The sequence below is a fragment of the Vitis riparia genome, chromosome 11 (genome assembly GCF_004353265.1).
Source record: "Vitis riparia cultivar Riparia Gloire de Montpellier isolate 1030 chromosome 11, EGFV_Vit.rip_1.0, whole genome shotgun sequence".
NCBI lineage: Eukaryota > Viridiplantae > Streptophyta > Magnoliopsida > Vitales > Vitaceae > Vitis > Vitis riparia.
In genome coordinates, this window is record NC_048441.1 from 16679721 (window position 1) to 16701759 (window position 22039).

At 34.4% G+C, this 22039-nt stretch overlaps 1 protein-coding gene and 2 pseudogenes across 1 annotated transcript; 2 read left to right on the forward strand and 1 right to left on the reverse strand.

Moving 5' to 3' along the window:
• The first annotated feature begins 642 nt into the window (after positions 1–642).
• LOC117924805 lies at positions 643–1035 on the forward strand (annotated as a pseudogene).
• A 407-nt stretch (positions 1036–1442) lies between these two features.
• Positions 1443–5392, reverse strand: LOC117924806. The gene is made up of 9 exons (XM_034843516.1): positions 5264–5392; positions 5115–5168; positions 4943–5014; positions 4728–4798; positions 3664–4626; positions 2848–3327; positions 2500–2644; positions 2006–2237; positions 1443–1924 (listed from the first exon to the last, which is right to left on the reverse strand). Exons 5-9 carry the CDS (start codon positions 4621–4623, stop codon positions 1588–1590), a joined length of 2154 nt encoding a protein of 717 aa, XP_034699407.1. The 5' UTR covers positions 4624–4626; positions 4728–4798; positions 4943–5014; positions 5115–5168; positions 5264–5392; the 3' UTR covers positions 1443–1587.
• Positions 5393–11268: 5876 nt separating this feature from the next.
• On the forward strand, positions 11269–21638 carry LOC117924807 (annotated as a pseudogene).
• Positions 21639–22039: the final 401 nt, after the last annotated feature.

Below are 22039 nucleotides of genomic sequence, written 5' to 3' on the forward strand. Positions count from 1 at the left end.
AATATTTTTTAGAATTACTATCAAACGTATTTAAAATTTAATTAAAAAATTTATTAATGAAAGAATAATTTTTTATATTACAAAAATAAATAAAAATTTGATACCATTTTAAATATAATTGATATTCTCATCCTAAAAATTTATAATTATATAAATCATTTAATTAAAAAATGAAATAATCATACCCTTTATTTTTTTTCAACTTCAAAACATTAAAAAAATATAAAAAAAATCGGAAAGGAATAAAATAATTCTCAATTTCTAAATTTAACCCTTTATTTTTTTTTTTGACTTAAAAACATTAAAAAAAATATCTATATTGGGATGAAATAATTCCCGACTTCTAAATCTAACATTTCATTTTTTTCTCAGTAAAAAAAAATACTTAATTTTGATAAAAAGGCCTATTAAGAATTTTTTTAAATTGAAGAATAATTTTTTATATTAAAAAAATTATAAATTTGATACAATTTTAAACATATCATAATTCTCATCTTAGAAAGCTATTATATTTATTATTAAGGCTTCAAAATAGTTGTTCTAGAAAAAAGGTGAAAATGACCAGGGAGATTGTGGGGGAGGCAGTATAAAAGTAAGAGAAGACTTGTTGAAGGGTCTTCAACATTTGATTTTCAGTTCTTAGAGGGAAGAAAAGAGAAGATGTTGGAAGGAAAAGCAGTGATAAAGGAATCAGACATGCCAGTGAAGATGCAGAAGCAAGCCATGGCTTCTGCTTCTCAAGCCCTCGACATCTATGATGTTTCTGACTGCGTCTCCATAGCGGCCCACATTAAGAAGGTGACACTACTACATCTACCAATCAGTCTTGTTGAATCCATATGTAGTATTGTGGGTGACTGGGTTTGATTGTTGGTTTGAAATTACAGGAATTTGATGGGTTATTTGGGTGTGGGTGGCAATGTGTGGTGGGTTCAAACTTTGGTTGTTTCTTCACTCATTCGCAAGGGACCTTCATTTATTTGCAATGGAGACCTCAATTTCCTCGTCTTCAAGACCCTCTTCTTCCCTTCTTGATGTTTACATTGAAAGAGACAGACATGAGACAACCACATGGGTTGTCATTTTCATTCCTTTTTTGTATGATATAATGCTTTTAGAAATCGTTTTCTATAAATGGTAAGACTTTCAGATATTGTAATTATAGATCCTAAAGGATGGTTCTGTAAGCCTTCTACTGTATTTCAATCATGCAGTGAAAAGAATATGACAAGGTGATGTTCACTATACAAGTTGTCATTGTTGTCTACACTTACAGAATCCCTATTAGGCCATAACCTGTAGAAATAATCTATGCAGTTCTTCCACTTTATCTAAGGTTACCTGGATATATCTTACTTACATCAATTAGAGTTCTCCATCTTTGAGGTCAAATTGTGAACAACCAGCATTCATTGAAATGGTGTAGAACTTGATCCTGATACTGATACGGCAAGAACAGCACTGTGGCCCAAGCCAGCAATTTCAATCCTCCCTTCTTGTATTAATCGAAGTAATCGTTTTTTACAGACAACAGTAGTACTGACATCTAGTAGAACCTTCATGTCTGAATGAGCATGAAGGAAACTTCTAAAGCGCAAAATCTATAAGTATATCCTCGATCAACCTGCTTAAAACTAACTTCTGTATATCAACCACAACTTGCTCAACTTCATCTATAGAAAAACCATTCCTCCACCCCAAATCCCATATACCAGTTATCGGCCCCTTGAACTTTAGATCACAATGCAGCATTGCGTAGATGCTATCTGTAGGAAGATTCTCACCAGCAAGCTTACTATAGCTGGTGAGATGCTCAACCCCATCACAGACTTCATCCACCAACTGGTCCAGAGAGATGCAGGCTATTGAATTCCCCAAGCTGGTTTGCGACAGAGGATGTGCTGTTTGAGAATCTTGAAGGCTTTTGAGTCCATGAGTTCATGTGCACAGTCTAAAGAGAGTCGCGGATTAGCTACTCCAAAATCATTGATGTCTGTTGTTTTGCAAAGGAGTTGGTTGAGTCACATTGAGATCAAATATCTCATCAGCACGACTGAGGAATGATGAATTGCTTGAGAGCAAAGCTTTCAGATTGGTAATGGCTTTAGAGCTTTTCCTCTTCATTCTACTGGGAACAATATGATCAGAAACTTCTTCGGCAGGTTTGACACTCTTTTCATGTTGGGGGCTCAGCATTGTAACTTCCTGCAGTGAACACAGATCGTTGCTGCGGTATTCTACAATCAAAGAGAGTCATGTAAACATCCACATTGTCAAGATGAAAGTAAAAGAGATATTATAAGTGGTAGAAAGCAATTATTTTTTTCAAGTTATAAGGTAGAATACCACCATGCAATGACTGGTAACAGTACCCAACATCAATGTATCAATGCTTTTATATACAGACTAAATCGTGCTTCATCATCAAGTTACCAGAGCGGAATACCGAATTCCACTCACTGCATGACCAAGTAATTGATTTCTAAGAAAGTGTGTTACCTTCAATTTGAAGTCCAGAGGTGTCTGTTTCCTCCTTCAAAGGGAATTCATCTGCAAGCGTAGTGTCGATTCTTTCCACAACAGAGTTGTTTTCACATGTCAGATCAATCCTCTTGCCATCAGCTTGGCATCCTAAATCCTCCTCCTGCATATAAGATCAGCTGCATTAATTTTCAGCTACCAAAACTTTTCCTTCTTTCAGAGGTTAACTCTCATGAAGAAGTCTAGTTTCTGCATTTTGATTCCCATACTCCTATAATCCTTTCAATGAACTCCATAACAAGTTCCAGAGTACAAAAACAAAATACATAAGGACTGTATCACGAAGGGAATTTAAGAAAAACTCACAACTAAATTAGCTGCCCGTCTCTCCCTGACTGGCTTTTCCTTCTTTGTCTGAATCTTTTGACTGGCTGAGTCATGCAATATGGATTGTGATGTGTCTTTTGTGATGGCATTTGTGGCTTTACTATGTCGTCGGGAAGTCTGATTCTTTGAGATGTTTGTTCCAATTTCAGGCTTTCTGAGCATTTTAGAAGTTACCTCTGCTTGATCTTGAGATTTTGACACATTGTTGGATTTCACGCTCTCCTCTGTAGTTTTCCTCCTCCTGTTTGTGGGTGTCGCCTTTTGGATGTTGTCAGCTTTCTTGTCAATCATCTCCTTTTTCTGCGCTTGTTGATTCACAGAAACACCAGCTTTCATCTTGTTTGAAGCTTTCTCCTTAGTCTTGGCTTCTTTTTCTTCTGATTTCCGAACTAACTCTTTACAGTACCTATCACCTTCCTCTCTTATCCTTTTGACCGGCTTCTTTTCAGCTTCCAGTTCCTAGACATCTCAGTGGAATTCAAAATCCCTTCTTCACAGTGAATTGTCTTCAGTGGAACCTCTTCCTTTTGCTTCAGTTTTCTGAGAATCTTCTTAGTGTCTAAAGCTGCTTCCCGAATGCAATTTGGTGCAAGGAGCTGCTTTGATTCTAGACATGGAAAAGGAAGAGGTTTATAAGTACAATAGGTGGCATATCATCAATCAACCTTTCTTTGGAATGGGAAGTCCTGGAATGCAGGGCCTTAGGCTCAAGGCCTTTAGCAGAATTGCATTTCAGAAGTCCTTTAAATTGCATGGTCTCAAGTATTTCCTTCAGCGTCCTCCGCTCCAATCCACCTTCTGGACAGCAGACTGAGACTTCCTCACCTTTGGCATATCGATATCAAAGAGAGGTCTCTTCTGATTTGGTGTCTTCCCACCCTCCGAATGCTTTTGGGAAATGGTCTGGAATTGTTTTGAGGGGAATTCTTCTAGACCCATAAGCTTGGCAATCAAATTCGGCCCTTTTGTCTTCTTCGAGGAATCCACTGGTGAAAGCGAGTCAGCAAAAGGAGTGTCATCAGAGTGAACCAATGAAGATTGGCTCGAGCTTGCTGATGGGAATTCCAAAGCTGAGTCTAATTTTCTTCGGTTAAAACAAGACTTTTCTTGAGCAGCTATGCTCTGCGTGAGATTCTGCCTGGCGAAGCTGTCTCTAATCACTCTCTTAAGTTCCTCAGTAGAATTCCTTGAAGACCCATCAACAGAAAGCCTTGGCTTTTGAAATCCCATATGGTAATTGCAGTCTCCAAATCGATTGGAGTTCATTCTTTCAGACCCCAATTCTTCATTTCTTCCTCTTTCTGACTTCTCCTTCTGCTTTTTCTTCAACTGAGCCATATACCGTGACGCCTCCTGTAACTTGCCGAGCATGATTAGAGACTCCTGCAAGTCAAGAGCTCCTTTCAACAAATCTTTAGCAATATCGTTGGACTGCTCATCAATGCTTGGCCCCTGAGACCATGAATCAATCATTTTGTTCAGCTTCCGAGCTCCTCTAGACACCTCCAAGAGTTGAAACGTAGATGGATTATTTAATCCTTCTGTGATCCCTTTAGATTCCATCTCCCTTCTCTCTTCCTTGCAAATCAAAGATGTAATCGATTTCTTGGGCGTTCCTCGACTTTCAATCTTATGCTTCAATTTTTTTGAATCATTCTTGGATTTTCTGATTGTCCCACATTCAACAACACCTTTCGGATCATCACATGTGACAAATGATCTGTAGCCAACTGATCTTCGACTGTCTTGAGGCATATTCTGCCACAGAAAATTCATTGACAGGGTCAGATGCTGGTATTTACAAATACAATAAAGAATCAAATCCACCAATCCCAGTAAAATTCGCATAAAATACATACATGGTCTTGGATTTTCTAAAGGAATTCGTCAAAGATTGTCTGTAACAGAGAAATATAATACTTGTTCGGCTCTGGTTCATTGAAAAACACAAGCAGAATAAAGAATCCATTACTGCCAAAATATTAAAAATAAGTGCAAAAAAACAAAAATGATCATTCTCCTTTTGAAATCTTCAAAACATGAGGTATTGTATATGCTCATATCCACTTCTTACCCCAATTTCTCATCCAAATAGATCCTTGCAGCTACTTTGAGAGAGGGAGACAGAGAGTTTCTCTTTGTTGGCCTGAAAATGGAAGCATAGTTGAAAAGACAAGAAGAATTTAACAAGAAGTTGAAAAGAGATGAAACATGTCATATTTTCATGAGATTTCCTACAAGAATACCTGAGCTCTTGGGTTGTTCTTTCAACATTGATCAACTCAATCCTCTCTGTTGAGCTTCAGTCCAAAACCCAGAAGATAAGTCAAAAAAAACAACAGAAAATGAAAGACCCCAAATGGGCATTGATGAAAACCCATGAAAACTCACTCACCTGCATGTGAGCTTAGAAAGATTCAGATCCAAGGAGGAAGAAGCGAACAGCTGGTGGATTGACTTTATGATGAAGGGTGTTCCCACTTCTATTTTCCAAAACAAATAGTTCCATTCCTTGCTCTTTGTTTATTTGTGGATAGTATGATGAGATCAGAGGAGGGAACCAAAAGGTCCAAAACAAATAAATAAAAGTTAGAAAAAATAAGATTGTTGAATGATTTTGGATGTGATCAATGACCCATTTGATTCTTGTCGTATGTGTGCATGTTGCTAGAGGCAGAATACTAAGAAAAAGCTAATATGTCCAAAAGCATAACAACGTGAGGCAACAATCACAGATTCACAGCCTAGAAAGATATTTATCTACTACCCTGCACTTGTGTTTTGTTGACTATCTGACTTGTTAAGATGTTTTATCACCATTTCCAAAGAGAATCCATGAAGAGAAACCACATTTTTTTTTTGTCCCTGCTTGGGATACCCAAAAAATATGCTAGAAAAAAGGGTAAGCTAGTGGGATGGGTTTGAGATTATGTTGTTGGATTCATCCCAGTTTGCTAGTATACATGTAAAACGTGTGTAAATTACTAATTTTTTAACAACTTGATCTTATAGGTTTTGGATTTTTTTTTTAGGAAAATTGGTAATTTCATGTGATATCAAAATTGTGATTGACAGGAGATTATATGTTCAAGTCTCATTGGATATTTGTTTGTGCACGGGTTTGTCTATCTTTTCACAAGCGGGTATGAGGCTGCATGTGAGAAAGAGTGTTAAAAAGTGAATCCATATCATAGTATCCTACAAGGTTAGAGTTATAGAAAAATTGGTAGTTTAATAAAAGGTACCAATATACTGATGGGGTATTATGGGTTTTGGATATATGACCTTGGATTCTCAAACCCAGCTCAAGTTTCAAGTAAATTCCATCTCAGAGTTAGTTAAGGTTTGCGCTTGATTGGAAGTCAAGTTCCATACTCAACCCATCCTGAGCTTGACATTTGCTTTTTCTGAGCTTGACATCACACTCAAAACAAGTTTGGATGGTTAAGTCATTCCAGTTGTGTTGCAGTTGGGCTTACATATTATCTGATCTATGTAGGAAACTCAAATATTTCTCATGGGTCTTTTTGTATGAAACTGTTCTGTGAAGATTCAAACATTTTTCTCAAAAGATCTATATTCTATCAAGTGAAATTGAAGTAAAAGACCCTGCCAAGCTGCCCAAGTGACATTTAAAAGAATCACAAGACTCTTGCAGTATAGGGACTGCTGAATTTTCTCTTTTGGTGTCTGTCATAAATGTAATTGAATCCTCACCACTCTTTTCCCCCCCTTAGACCGTTCACATAAATAATATATAGTCATTTCAGGCCATGCTTCAGCCTTTTGTTTTCTAATTAACTTCTCTGGCAGGTCTAGTTAGTTACTATATCAACATCATTTTGCAGGTTACTTACCAAGCATTTTGCTTCAAAGTTTCAAATTTTTTTAGTACTTTGGATAGAAATTAACAGCAACTGGAAGATAATCTGCTTTTTCTTCAGGTTTCAACAGGTGAAGTGATGCCTCAAAATCCCCAAAAAACAAATATGTGACTTCTGGTTTTGCCCAATCCAAAAACTGACACCAAACTCCCCTCCAAGGCTGAAAATTTTGAGTAATTAGAGTGAATGCCATTGAAGGAGGTTTGTGAATCACCACAACTACCATTTGGGCATAGTACAAATTTCAAATGCCTGATGCCCATGGCCAAGCTAAGTTTAAAGTTAAAACCATCCTTTTTGGCCCCACAATTAAGCCATTACAGTGCTGTATTTGGAAACCCACCTGCCCATTTGACTTATCTGGTCACTTTAGTTGTTGCCTTAAAAGTCAGACATGAAGATGCAAATTTGTAAGTTGCTCCCAAAATTCAAAGTAATATTTGAATCTTTCAGCTACCCCAAGAGCAAAAAAACAAGTGAACATTTAACTCCGTGAGTTGCCTACAACAGCTTGTGAGCTTAACTTGGTCCACCATTGCCCCATTTCCACTGTATTTCTTCTTGTAGTTTTCTCAGGTAACCATACATTTAGCAGGGCACTTGCAATTTGTCTTTAGTGAGGTTTGAGGCTTTGAGCTTAAGTTCTATGGATGACCCAAATTCAATTTTGAGCATTTTGAAATTGGGAAACGACAAGGCACCTTAATGGTACCTATTGAAAACAAGATCTGAATCGTTGAATACAAATACTAAGATTTAGACAGTTGAAAAAATGTACAAAAGATACAAATGGTAGGACTTAGAAATACGTACTTGACGTCATCTTATTGGGTGTTTTCTCCATAGATATTGAAAAAACATACTTTTGTACTGTTGCGAGCGGCCTTCAAATCACTGAAGGTCAAAATACAAGAGCAGGAGCCATTTAATGAGCAGCATCTTGAGACAAGGGCCTTCAATCAGTTGTCCTATTAGGCTATTTCATATTCGTTTGGTTGTGTTGGAGATCCCTACAGTGGGGCTTGTATCTTTGTGGGGCTAAGGAAATGGCCCCTCATATTTGCTGCATTAAAAGAAGCAAGAAATGCAGAAATGTTGCTACTTCCAAAGGGGGGCAGGGAGAAGAACAGAACCATGGGATTGGTCATGAAAATGGGAAGACAACAATAATTGAGGACATTAGCACTTTCATCTTTGTTCAACATTGTGATCAATCATCAAACCCTTTTTATACTTTGTATCTTTCAACACTTTCAGCCATGTGAGATTCAAAATTTGAAATTATTTCCCAACTTTGTTAGGTAAGCATTAACTTTCAGCAGGTTCTTCACAAATGGTGGACAAAAGTGCAGTAAAGAAAAAAACAATGACAATACCACAATGAGTATGGATTAAAGAAAAAGATAATGGCACTTTGCCAACCCTAAAAAGGAGGTTATAATTACACTTTACCATCCATAAAAAGTAAGTTAGTGATCATGAAATATGCAAAAAATATAAAAAAATATAATTTAAAATTAATAAAGTATTTTTGTATGTTTCATTCAACATTCCAATCATTTTTTTTTTCTTTTCATAGAAAAGTTTTAAAATATGTAAATTTTAACCATTATTAATTGTATTTTTTAAATATTATTTACAGTACTAAATTTTAAGTCTTTCAAATTTCGTCACATATCATATATATATATATATATATATATATATATATATATATATATATATATATATATATATATAAAAGACTTATCACTTGTTGATTCCAAATTTTATCAAATTGAGGAACCACATTTTTTTTAAAACCAATTTAATAATAATTTATTTCACTAAAAATTTTAATGTCTATATTGTCATCCCATTTGGCAATCTATAAAGCAATAATGTAACACAACTTCTCCTATAAACATATCAATTATACAAAAATATGTATGGAAGTACGAAAAATATGATTAAAGTATACAAATTGATGGAGAAAAGTTATAATTATGTTTCATAATGCACATTTAGCCAACTCATCACATTGATTATTTCTTCAATATTCAAAATTCACATTGATTGCTTCATGGAGTGGAAGACAGAAAAGTTATTTCAAAGCCTATATCACATAAACTTTCTTATTCATCATCTAGATCAATATCATATTGTATAATATGTTTGGATTTTTCTTGATCACTATTGTCGGTGCATATGACAAACATTTAATTAAAACCATAGTACATGAATCTTGGAAATTGTTTAAGTTAATAGTGTTTTAAAAATCATGACGTGTCTAGAGAAAAAAAAAAGACCATTTGCCCAACTAACCATTTATATAATATTTAAAGCTATCATATGTGACTCATTGCTTGTTCATAATGTTCAAGGACATTGAATATAATTCAACGATTATTGATAAAAAAAAAAAAGAAAACAAAAAAAAGGAAATCAAGTGTAGTATTTTATTATTTAATTATAATATTTTTATTTTATTTTTATCATAATTAAATTTAATGCTCAGGGTTTATTTGAAAATTGTTTTATAAAACAGTTTTTTATTCTCTAAAACAAAAAAAAAAATGAAAACATGTTTAATAAGAAAACATGATGTTTTTAAAAATATCTTTTAATTATTTTATTTTTTAAAAACTATTTTAATAAATAATTATACATAAAATGATTAAAAATAAAGTATTAAATATAAAAATTATTTCAAAAATATTAAAAATAGTTTTAAAATATTTTAAATTTTTAAATAGACTTTTATTTTATAAAATATCATAAAACAATTTTAAAAATTGATTCTTAAAACTATTTTTTTAAATAGTTATTAAATAGGGTCTTAGTTTTTGTAAGGTCAAAAAATGATTTAATTTAAATTTTAATTATTGAAAAAGAGAAATTTTGAGAGAAATGTTAAAAGTAGTTTAAATTTTTTTAGAATGGAAAAAAAAACATTTGGAAGTATGATTTTGTTTTATTTATATTTTTGTTAATTTTTATTATGATTTTTTATTTTTTTTATTTTACTATTGATGACACTCTTTTTTCTTTCACATTTAATCACTACTAATGTGGAAGTACTTAATAAAAAAATTGGTAAATTTTTATTTTCTATGGGCTTGAACGAAGAAAAACCAAGAAATGGATAAATATGAAGGACACGTGAGCGGCAGTGTCCGGTGGCGTACCGTTGGAGATTTAAATTACAGAGGCGGACTTGGGTGGAGGAAAAATAAAGACCACGAAAGCGACGGCCGATATCTCTGGCTCTTATTAACGACTGCGCCAATCTCCACCCTCCATCTACCCCCAACCTGCTCGACCTTTAACGCTTAGGGTTGCTGTACCCACTCCGCCCTTTCACTTTTCAAATTTCTGACGACCGTTTGTTTCTCTCTCTCTAAAACATTTTATTTCTGGGCTTGTGCACGGACTTTGTGTCTCTGTGGAGAATTCAGAGGCAAATTCAATATTGTCTGCAAGGTGCACGGAATTTGTGTCCACTTTCTGCATACTGGTACTCTCAAATTTATTGAAGCTCTGTTTGGTGAGTTATTGTTTAGTTTTCTTGATGATTTTGCTTATATGTCTGTCTTGCTTCTGTGTTGAGTATAATTTGTTTTAGTTTTGGGATTATTGAATTCCATTCCTGTGATTTTGCGCTCTCAATTCTTTGAATATGTAGTTTGTCGGATGAGAATTGGGGAAAGAGCAGAATTTTAAGATGGATGGAAAATTTGAGTGGTTATCCTCTTTAGTATTGAGGATATACCTTTTAATGAAATCTATTTACCTATCAAAAAAAAAAAAGTATTGAGGATATACCTTTTTCTTGCTTTCTTTCTTTCTTTTTTTTTTGGTTGAATGAAATGGGGTTCTTTGTGCTATAATCCAATTTTTATGAGAATTGGAGTTTCTTTCTTATTCTATGAATTTAGTATTTCTGCAAATACTTTTAATTGTCTAATTTTTTACTTTTAATTTTTATTTTTAGACCAATATTCACAACCTAATCTTTTAGTAAGAAAAATGAACTTGGCTGTTTCAATTGAAACCGAGTAAGTGTTTCTTTATTTTTTTTCCCATTTTTTGTTTAACTTAATCTCAATTTTGGGATGAGTAGAATTCTCTCAGGAGTAGGGATCCTCGGTTTTTTTTTGTTTTTTTTGTTTAAGATATCAATTACTAGTCTATTAGGAAATTTAAACAATCAATGTTCAATGATTTGGAGATGGAGGTAAATTTCAGTTCATTTAGTTGAAGAGAACTGTTTATGTTGAAAATGGAATAGCAAGTAATGTATTTGGAAGATCAAAAACGGTTTTTGGTTCCCACTAAAGGTATTTCACTTTTATCTGCTCATCATTTTTATGCATTATGATTTCGTGTAACATTCCAGCAGTGCATGGTTTTTTCTCAGAGAAGGAAATTTCTGCCATTCTTGGGTAGGTCAATAATGTTTTGTGGACCTTGTTCTGGAGGAGTTGTAATCAAAGAGCAATTAAGATATGCAGTTTCAACCATTTATCAAGGAACAATGGCAAGTATGATGACAGCAGAGGTCAAGAGAGCTGAAGTCTTAGTCTCTACTTCTGAGGGAATGGTGATAGTTTTCAAAAGATGAGGGCTTTGCATGGGTAAACTTCCATAATCTGTGTGCACTTGCATTTTTTATTGTGTTTCTTTTTGGCAGTGTTGATATCCTATAGCCAAAATTTCCTCCTTTTTGTTTAAATATTCAATTTTTTAAAATCATATTACTTGCAATTTATGTGACTCAACTCAACAACAAAGCCTTAAATCTCTCCATGAATATTTATCCTGTTATATGACTGTATTTTAGGAGGACTACTGGCCCTACAAGGCGATCAACAAAGGGACAGTGGACAGCTGAAGAGGTATTTTTTTATTGACACAAACTTAAAATGACATGCACTCTTTATTTTGGTTGTCTTAAATTTTTCTCAGCCAATTGTTAGCATAGCAAATCTCTTTGTTCCTCTTGTTTCCATAATATATCAAGTAAGATAGTGATATTAAGTTGCTCATGCAATATTCCTTTTTATTTTACAATTATGTTTTTGGCTGTCCATAATTTTCATCTTTTCATGGATGATATAGGTCATTTTATTCTCACCCAAATCAGGATTTTACCTTACAAGAAACTGGAGCTGTCTCTATTTTCCTTTTTGCAGCAACTATGAAAGTTGATGGACTTTCATGGTATCAGAATTCATGATTGCATGTTGAATAATTGTGGCTGGATTTATCACCATGCTTAATCTATATACACATATGCTTACATATCATTTTCCATCCTCTTTCCCTTATTAAATAACCTAACTATCCAGTTTTGTTATTTGATTATCCTCAATTTTATTTTATTTTTAAATGATAATTACACATTTTTGGTCCCACTAATGATATCTAGTAACTGGCAACCCCCTTTGCTATTTTACTTTTTCTTATCATTCCATTTTGTTATATTTTGCCATACAACTTTTTCCAATCACTTCACATGCACAGCATGTGTCATGCCTAGTATTTTTGCCATGCCTGTTGTAGTTGAAAACAATTATTGTGTTCAGAAAATGTGATCTTTTCCTTTTCGTGTTTTTCTTTTTAACAAGCTACCAATTTGACCCAAAAGTTCAAGCACTAAAGCAATAGACCAATAATTTATATCAATCTGCCTTGAGCTGAAGCCTAAGCACTCTGTTTCATTTCTAGCCTTCTCTGGGCTTCTACATGGGGTCAATATGAGCCAAAGGAGGCTGTCCATGAGGCAAATTGTTAGGGCTTTAACCTAAGTTGACTTGAAATATAATTTTATCAATTGACTTAAAACTTTTGGATCAAATTGGTGACTGAACACCTTTATCTTGCTAAATATTAATCATATTTTAGTAATGGAGTTTTTGATTTCTTGTTTTCAGGATGACTTACTATGCAGGGCAGTCCAACGATTCAAAGGAAAAAATTGGAAAAAAATAGGTACTTTTAGTGGAACTGCTATATTTCTACTTTTTACGTAAATTAATTGCATTTTCAACTCCAAGCTGAAATTTGGAAGGCCTTCTTTGTTTTCTTTTTCTGTTTTCCTATTTATTTGAAAATCATATCATGTTATCCCACATTCCACTGGCTTTCAGATATTATTCAGTGCATGGCTTACATAGCTGTTGGAACTAAACATAGCAGACTTTTTCTGGTGGATTTCATAAGATCCAAGATGGATTCATGAATATGAAACACCACCGAGAGTTTTCTTATCAATAGAGTTGAGGCTATTTGTTATAAAGTGACTTTGATGTTCTCTCCCCACTGTCGTAAAATTTCAAAAATTTTGGAGGTACTTTAGTCAATCATAATGGAGTTAATCTGTGGGAATGGAGTTAATCTATGGGAGGAGTGGGAGTTTTAACAGAGATAAGTTATTTCACAAACTTCCTTAATATGTAAACCATCTAATTTGCAGCTGAATGTTTCAAGGATCGGACCGATGTTCAGTGTTTGCACAGGTGGCAGAAAGTCTTAAATCCTGAACTCATCAAAGGTCCATGGTCTAAAGAGGTGAATTCATTTGTACATCAGACTGCTTTATAGATTCCTTGCCTTGAGTACCATTATTTCATGGGCAATTAATATCTTGTAACTAAGTTGCTGGTGTTTATTGATACAATGGTATAACCTGTTGATTGTAATATTATAAACAGGAGGATGAGATAATAATTGAGTTGGTGAATAAGTATGGGCCAAAGAAGTGGTCAACTATTGCACAAGCATTACCTGGACGAATTGGAAAGCAATGTCGGGAAAGGTATGATTATAAACCTCTTTGAATTTCCATTTTTAGTTCTGTAATTCTAGGGTGCTTTTGGAGCTTGTTCAAACAAGTTTTCTTGAGGAGTTAATATATTTATGCAAGAGAGACATATAAAGTCATTTGTAATTTTCACTTGTTAACCAGAACAAGAAGGAAAACTTTGTGCTGGCCTAAGGCATGGCTTGCTGTCTCTTGTCAAGACCTTTTTGTTTGCCTTCGTGGGATGTTTCTTTTTATGTTGTTTATACTGGGTTCATTGCCTTATTAGCATTTGTTTTGCCTTTTAAATTCATTTGTTACCAATAAAAGGAAACTTTTTAATCATTTACTTCCTTTTCATATCTCACTTTAAGACTTTCTTGAACTAGAAATGGAACTTTGCAAATGCAATCATACTTTATGTGTGAGAAATACTCAATCATGTCAAAGCGTCTGGGCTTATGCAAACGTTAGCAAGAAAACATTGTTTTTTTTAATGTAAGAAAGAAATATAGAAAATAAGATTGAGTTGCCATACAATTTAGAAAAGTCATTTTTTGCTCTCTCTCTCTCTCTCTTTCTCTCATGCAAGAAGCTTCTCTATGACACATATATAATAACATACAATGCTGCCTTCTTTCAAATAAGATGTTGCTAATATCTTGGAGAATTTTATACTCTAAGGTTGAGATCCTTAATAAGTAATCTTTTACACTCGAAAAATGCCTACCCTGTCGAGGATTATCACTTGAGATTTTACAAAAGTTATGTTACATGAACCCATTAAAACGTGTGAAGTAACCATGTTAGAGATAACTGCATGAGTAAGTATAGATAAGTGTCAGGCTAACATACTTTCAGAAAACATAATGGAAAGTTAAACCTAAAAGGTAGAGAGCAACACACACCTTGTTTGCTAGATTTTAATAGGATAATTAATCTGCTCAGCAATAACAAATGTGTGAAGTATCCCTGTTAAATATGTTTTGTAACATAGGAAACTCAATTACCCCAGGCTTTAGAAAAACAAAATAAAAAACTTCAACAATTGTATGTGCTCTTGTCATAGGGTACGGGGTTCAAAAGAATGTGATGATTAGGCACACAAATACCAAACATGTGCACCCAAGGCTATGAATGATCTAGTTTTTACAATGTGCTGTGTTTTAATAGCCATCTCTATGGATTAGAGATGAGAATGTGCTAGGATGAGAATGTGCTACTTTTTCTACTTGCATGGATTGATCCTTCCTTTCAGGTGGCACAATCATCTAAATCCTGCCATAAACAGGAAGCATGGACTCAAGAAGAGGAACTGGCTTTAATTCATGCTCATCAAAATTTATGGGAACAAGTGGGCCGAGTTAACAAAATTCTTGCCTGGAAGGTAGGTCTTCCTTTATTATTTTAATGAAAAAATAACAAAAGCCAATTAATATAATCCATTTTTTTGCGTTGCAAACTGTATTATTTTAATCTGCTGGTTGGATGAGTTTGTTTCTCTCTGCCCTTTAAGTGAATATAATTGCCATTTTCCCATAGAACTCGGAAATATCCTTTCTACGAAATTAAGCATAATTTCTGAAATGTCTGTGTTCTTGTTTTCCATCAGGACAGACAATGCAATAAAAAATCACTGGAACAGCTCAGTAAAAAAGAAGTTGGAATCTTATTTGGCATCAGGTTTACTTGCACAGTTCCAAGGTTTGTCTTATGTGGGAAACCCAAACCCTTCATCCTCTTTCAAGATGCAAAACAATGGAGATAATACTGGCCAATTATATGTGGCAATAGCAGAAGAAACTTCAGAATGTAGTCAGGGATCAAATGTTATCAATTGCTCCCAATCTGAGCCTGATACAGAAAATATGGCTATAAATGCAACAGAGAATTTTAAGACGACTGAGGATTCCGGTGAAAGGAAGGACCACAATAATTTTGGTACATCATGTTCCACGTCTCTGAAGATCTGCTGTCCTAGAAATACATCACATGGATGCTCTTTTTGACCAACAACTGTTGTGTGAGATTGGACTTCTGAAAGTAAGGATTGCCAATTTAGTTCCCATGAATTACCTAGTGCCTCTTTGTTAGATGTGTCACGGGAGTCACCAGGACTTTCTGGAACACCAGAATATTGCATCAGTTTGAATGGAAGCCATGACACAGGACCTACTCTGTTACAAAGCTCTGTTGGGTTCAAATCTTCCGCTTCAACAGAAAATATCCTTATTGATTCTGATAAACTGGAGCACCTATTGATATCTGAGAACGATTACTCTGAGATTACGCTCTCAGAAGCAGTGATCCATGGAAACTTTCGTTGTGTAAATGCAGCAAATTTGTCCAATAATATTGACTCGGATGGGGGGACAAGTTCATTACATTGCCAGTCTGATTTGCAGAGCTCTGCAACCACTGGATCTTTAGCTTTGGAGTCATATATCACTCAGGGCAATGTCTTAGGACAAACTCTGGAATTGGAGATCTTTACAAGTTCTTGCAATGACTTCATTGACATTGATTCTCCTGACGGTGAAACAGATAAAGCAGGTGACCATCTGAAACTAGATAAGGCAAAGAATGCTCCAAAACTGGTTCCTGTAGATATATTTAGTTTAGCAAATGCAGAATCTATGGGAACCCTTCCCTCCATGGATGACAACAAAAGCCAGCATCTAAAGTCAGATGGAAAAAGGATGCTTCAGGGCTGGCTCCTGTGGATCTGTTAAGCTCAGAAAATTCAGATCTACACAAGCCCATCCCTCTATGGATAACAACACCACAGTACTCGTAGAAGAAAAGAATTCAAGAGCTCTATTTTATGAGCCCCCTGTTTCCAAGATTAGATATTCCCTTTGTAAGCTGTGATCTCATGGCATCTGGTAGTGATATGCAGCAAGATATAGTCCATTTGGGATTCGTCAACTATTGATACCCTCAATGAACTTCTCCACACCATGCAGTTACAGGATTCACCATGTAGGGGCGGTACTCCAGATTCCATATTAAAGAATGCTGCTAAAAGCTTCACATCAACACCTTCCATATTGAAAAAACGACCACGTGAAGTTGTGTCACCTTCTGAACAAGCAAGAGGAGAGAAAAACCCTGAGAGGGAGACAAATCTGCTGGGCCTATTCTGTGCAACGATTTTCCTTCTCTAGATGTTATTTTTTATGAGAATGGCCTTGCAATCCATCCTTATCTTCTACACAGAGGAATTCCCTTTCTCCTTATTACAAGAAAGTAAATTTAGATCATGATTTTGAAGAGGGGAAAGAGGCATTGGCAAATTCAGAGAGCAGAGTTTCAGAGAAAGGCAAGGTTAAGCAGGGACCATTGTCTTGTGCTAAGGCCAAGTGTGAGGTGGATACTACTTTCCAAACCGTGAGTTGGGTTTTTCACCCTTTATATTTACTGACATGCAATGTCAAGACCAGGAATAATACTGTTGTGCATTTGTTGAAAAATGTGCTGTTTGTGGTAGTCAGACTTACTGCATGGTTAATTTTAAATTGGGCTTAATGCTGGATCGAAGCCTTTGTGCTCCACTGCTTCAATACCTTATTTTGCTTAACATGAGACTTTTCCAAGATGACTTGACTTACAACACTTCGTTGTTTAATTTTATTACATACTTCTAAAATATTTAAGTTGGCAAAATGATTGTGACTATTTATGCTTTCTGGTGAATTACTTCATGCTAATTTCACTTTCCCTTTTTGTTTCAATTCAATTGGATCTGACTATCACTTGAGCTATCGTATATGTATCGTTCAAATATTTGTTATAGATATATTTTGCAGAGCTAGTTAGTATCAATCTTCTTCTCTTAACACCAAATAAATTAATTGAGAACTGGTCTTGCAATTTGTAAGTCTGGTATCAAAACTTGGACTCCAGTTTCTTTGTTCACTGATTTTGCTTTGGTGCTTGCCTTGTTTTGTTATTTGTAGATTTCAGTTGCTTAATTTTTTCCTGGTTCTACAGCATTCAGGAGTTCTTGTTGAATGTAACAAGATGATCAGCTAATTTCCTCTCATGATAGAGATGAATATCAAACTAGTGGAGCCATGGGTGCTGGAGCTTTAAGCTCTGGAACTAAGGATTCTAGAAAGTGGACACTGCAATCCAATCAGAGTGGCCTTTTAGATCTTCATCTGGGAAGCAGCCTCTTTCTAGCTTTCTCCCTTCTGCAGTCTGTGCAAAGAAAAATGAGAGGCATGTAGTTCCATCACATCTTCACAATGCACTCAATCATCAAACTTGCTAGAAATTACATTTGAAAATGCAGGGAGTGATGGTGATATTCAAAGTTTTAACATGTAAGTTATATTCATTTATGGTTCTGTAATGTGCTTGCATGTTATTATCCAACCTCCTCTAAAGGATTGCACGATGCAGGACTACTGATTTATTCATATCTTCACACCGAAATTTTGTGGTTTCATTTTATGTTTTATTTTCAAATGCCATTGATTTTCAAACTTGATGCTTTAGGTTCTGTAGTGAAGTTTGTGTCTTTATGTGTCATGTATGTTTTTTCTTGCAAGCATATATGTTTATTCTTGCAGAAAATTATTCTTGCTGACCAGCTATTAAGGAAATATCCATGCTAGAACATCCTCAAATTCACTCTGGTTAATTTCCAACAATGTCGTTTTGGAACTTGGAACTCCCCAATGAACATGCACATATAGATCTTATTTAAGTTTTAGATTTGAAAAAATTAAATGAAAAAACATGTTTTGAAACTTTCTAATAAGAAAGGATTGTTGAAACCTGTTTAAATAACAGTAAGCTAATTATGGTCTTTCAACATGATGCACAATTGACTTTTAACATACACTGTTCATGTGGGCAAAACTGCTGTTTCAGCAAAAGAGAGCTGACCTGCAGTAGATGAGGTTGAGTTGCCAAAGAGCCAAATATAATTTGCTGGCATGAAGTGTTATTGGTATTTTTTTTATTTTTTTTACATAAAACCATTCAAATGGAAGATGATATTCTGTAATACCTCCAACTCTTTTGATTTCAGAAGAATCGCCTGATTCATCTAAAGTTAGATATGCTGAAGGATTATAGAAATAGCTACTTTAACCTTTCTAATTTGTTGTAAAGTGCCATATGGTTTGAATTTAAAAATGCAGTGTATAGATGGAGCACACTGTTTTGCAGTTGTATGTTGGATATGCACGTGATAGAATTAAAATATCTTTCTGTATATTGAGTGAAGTGATGCTGTGAATACAGCCTGCAAGCACCTGGGTTTTCAGTTCATAAACTGGGCTATTTTTGTAGCATGTCTCTTTAAAGTGAATTCATCCTTTGTTTTTTCCTTTCCATTTACTCGGGATCTCTTCCGTTTCATCGATTTTGTCCGGATCCTCCTTTTCTTCCAAAAAAGGGAAGGAGAAGGATCTTCTTCGGTGGATCTCTCTTGTTCCTACATCATTCAATTATACAATTTTTCTCCTCTATGGTGTGCGATCCTCGTGTATTGGAGAATCCTTTTTATTCTTATTCCTAAAAGCCTTGGTGTAACGCTTTAGGAAATGTGTTGTTGAACAACATAGCCCCTTGATCTTTCCTCTTTGTGTTTGATTTCTCAATGGCCCAAAGTTGAAAACTTAAATCTGATGATTCATTTCTGGTTTATGGTATGATATGCTGATTACTTTTTTGGGTTCTAGATTTGGTGACACCCCAGGTATTAAAGAGGAATTGAATCTCCATCAGCATGGAAGTCTCCTTGGTTTATGAACTCTTTTCTCCCTGGACCAAGAATTGATACAGACGTGACAACTGAGGTATTCCAACATCCACTAGTTGCTTACTTTGTTTAGTTTGTGCAAATGTATATAGGTATCTTTGTCAATAAACTACAAAACAGTTTCTTTATTTGCAATTTTAGAACCGAGGAACAGATCAACTGTTTAGTTTCAGAATAGCATAAAGTAAGATGAATGACATAATTTCATGTATTAGGGGAACATAAAAATTTTATCAATTCAATATTCACTTTATCTGTTATGAATGCATATTTAGTATTGACTAAGGTTACTAATTTTATCTAAATGACCTTCCTTCTTCCTCTAGTGCCATGGAGCCATATTGGTCTTCGTTTTTGGTATTAAATGAAATTATTGGAATATAATTTGTATAAAGTACTAACATTCAATGAAATCAAATTTTTACCTCCCTACTAATATTGAGTATACACTTTCAAAATTCATATTATATATATTATTACACATTGTCATAAAATTTATTATTATAACTGTTTTCTTAAAAAAAGATTTTTCTATTTATTACTTTAAAAATAAATATATTTTATAAATAAATAAATATTATAATTTTTATAACCTATTTTGTTGAAAAAAATTGTGTTATTATTTTATGTGTTAGAAATGGGGAAATAAAAAATTAAAATAACTTATTTTTTTAATTTTATATGCATATATATAATTGGGGGCGAGGTGTGTGGGAGAAGCAATATTCGAATCCTACCCCGGGTTAGAAAAATGTCAAACTCGCCCCTAATTTAAGGGGTGGGACAGGATAGGTACCCAGAAAAAGCCTTTCCTATGCAATTCTTGAATTTGAGACACTTCCTAGCTGAGTTCAAGGTTCAAACTGAGTAAAAGTAAATATGAAAAGTGAGATGTGGTAAAAGTTATCACAACTAATAAATAAAAAAAAGAAGCTTAATTCTCAAATTTAATTGAAAAGAAAAGAATGGAAGAAAAACAAAGGAAAATGCTTTTACAGAGAAGTTTTAAACCACCAAAAACAACTTAAAAACTACTGTAAGAGCATCATGCTGCCATTCATTGGTGCAGTTTCTTGAGAGCATTTATTTGATTCAAGTACATTCGAATAACCATTGCTTGTTATAATTACACACTCATACTCATTTGCAAAATATGTACCCTCTAATTGGACTAAATGAAGCTCCAGTCACTTTTGCAGAATATGCTTCTAGGATCTCTGTGCATGGTATCGATGTGACATGGCACATCTCATAATCCTTACCCCTAAGTAATGGGTAATATTTTTGACTGGTTGGAACCCTGAAATTCCCATTTGAGAATTCTGGTCATCTAATTGAGCAATTTTTGAAGCATGTTGAGGGATCAATCATCAAACTGTAATTGTATATGTTCTTTCACTTACTTCTTTCAGACTCTTGGCTATGGTTAGTTGTAATGACTGTTCTCATCATGCTTGTTTGTATATTGTTCATAACTTCTTGTAGAATCATTGAGATTTTTGTAATGCTTTAAATTCCATTTACTTTGACCCTCTTGGACCAAGTATGGATGGTAGTTTTCCTTTTTCTTTTTCTCACTTCTTTTCATCTCACATTCAAAATGTTCTTTCAGGACCTGGAATATTTCATGAGCCCTGGGATGAGAAGTTATGATGCCATAGGATTGATGAGACAGATGAATGAACACACTGCAGCTGCATTCGCCAATGCACGAGACATTTTGGCCAGTGATGATCCTGAAATGCCCTCTAAAACAAAACTCTCTAGTAACCAATGTTCATCACCAGAGACCAATGATTTTCCTCATAATGAGCAGGAGAATAAGGTTCCTAGTGTCTTGGTAAGGGTTCATATCTGAAGAAATGGTTGTTTCCTTAGCATATATATATGTGTATGTGATAGTTAGAATTTATAGCCACACAATGAACAGCAGCATGAACAACATTTAATATTATTCAACTTTTAAACTTCATTACATTTTTACTTGGACAGACGGAGAGGCGAGTTCTTGATTTCAGTGGATGTGGAACACCTGGGAAGGGAACAGAGAAGAAGAAATTCTCAGGTTTTGGGGCTACAGTAAGCTTTTCAAGTCCCTCATCCTATCTATTGAAAAGTTGCAGGTAGCAGATTGTCACAGTTGATGTCTTCTGCTGTGCTCATGCTCTTAAGTATATATGTGTGTAGTTTTTTGTTTTTTATATTTCTTTCATCTTCCAACATGAAGAGAGATGTAGAACATGTCAAACTTATATGTAGAGGTGCTGTTTGATTTCATTCTTGAGGTTTCAGATGCAAAGAGTAGTTTTCAAGTGATTTGTAGAGGTCATGTTGAATTATATAAGCATTCTGATTGATTGAATAAAATAAAATCATTAATCAATTTTCTTTCTCACTGGTATAACCAAGAGTTGAGTGTTTTTTTTTTTTTTTTTTAAATAGAGGTTCTGTGATTCCAACTACTCCTAACTCTCACTAGCTGGGTAATATAAATCTTTGGTAGTTCCAACTTGAAAGATTTACAGTGAGCACCCATTTATCCACAGATCTATTCTAGTTGAATATCCAACATCAAGGATTCCTTACCTTTCCATTGTTCTTGACACACACTTTTGGCTAATCCAACATTCATGTGGCAGCCATTTTCATAGTTCAATTATATTTCTTTATTTTTTTAAATAAAAATAATTTTCTCATGTTTAATTGAACTATGAAAAAAAAAAAAAA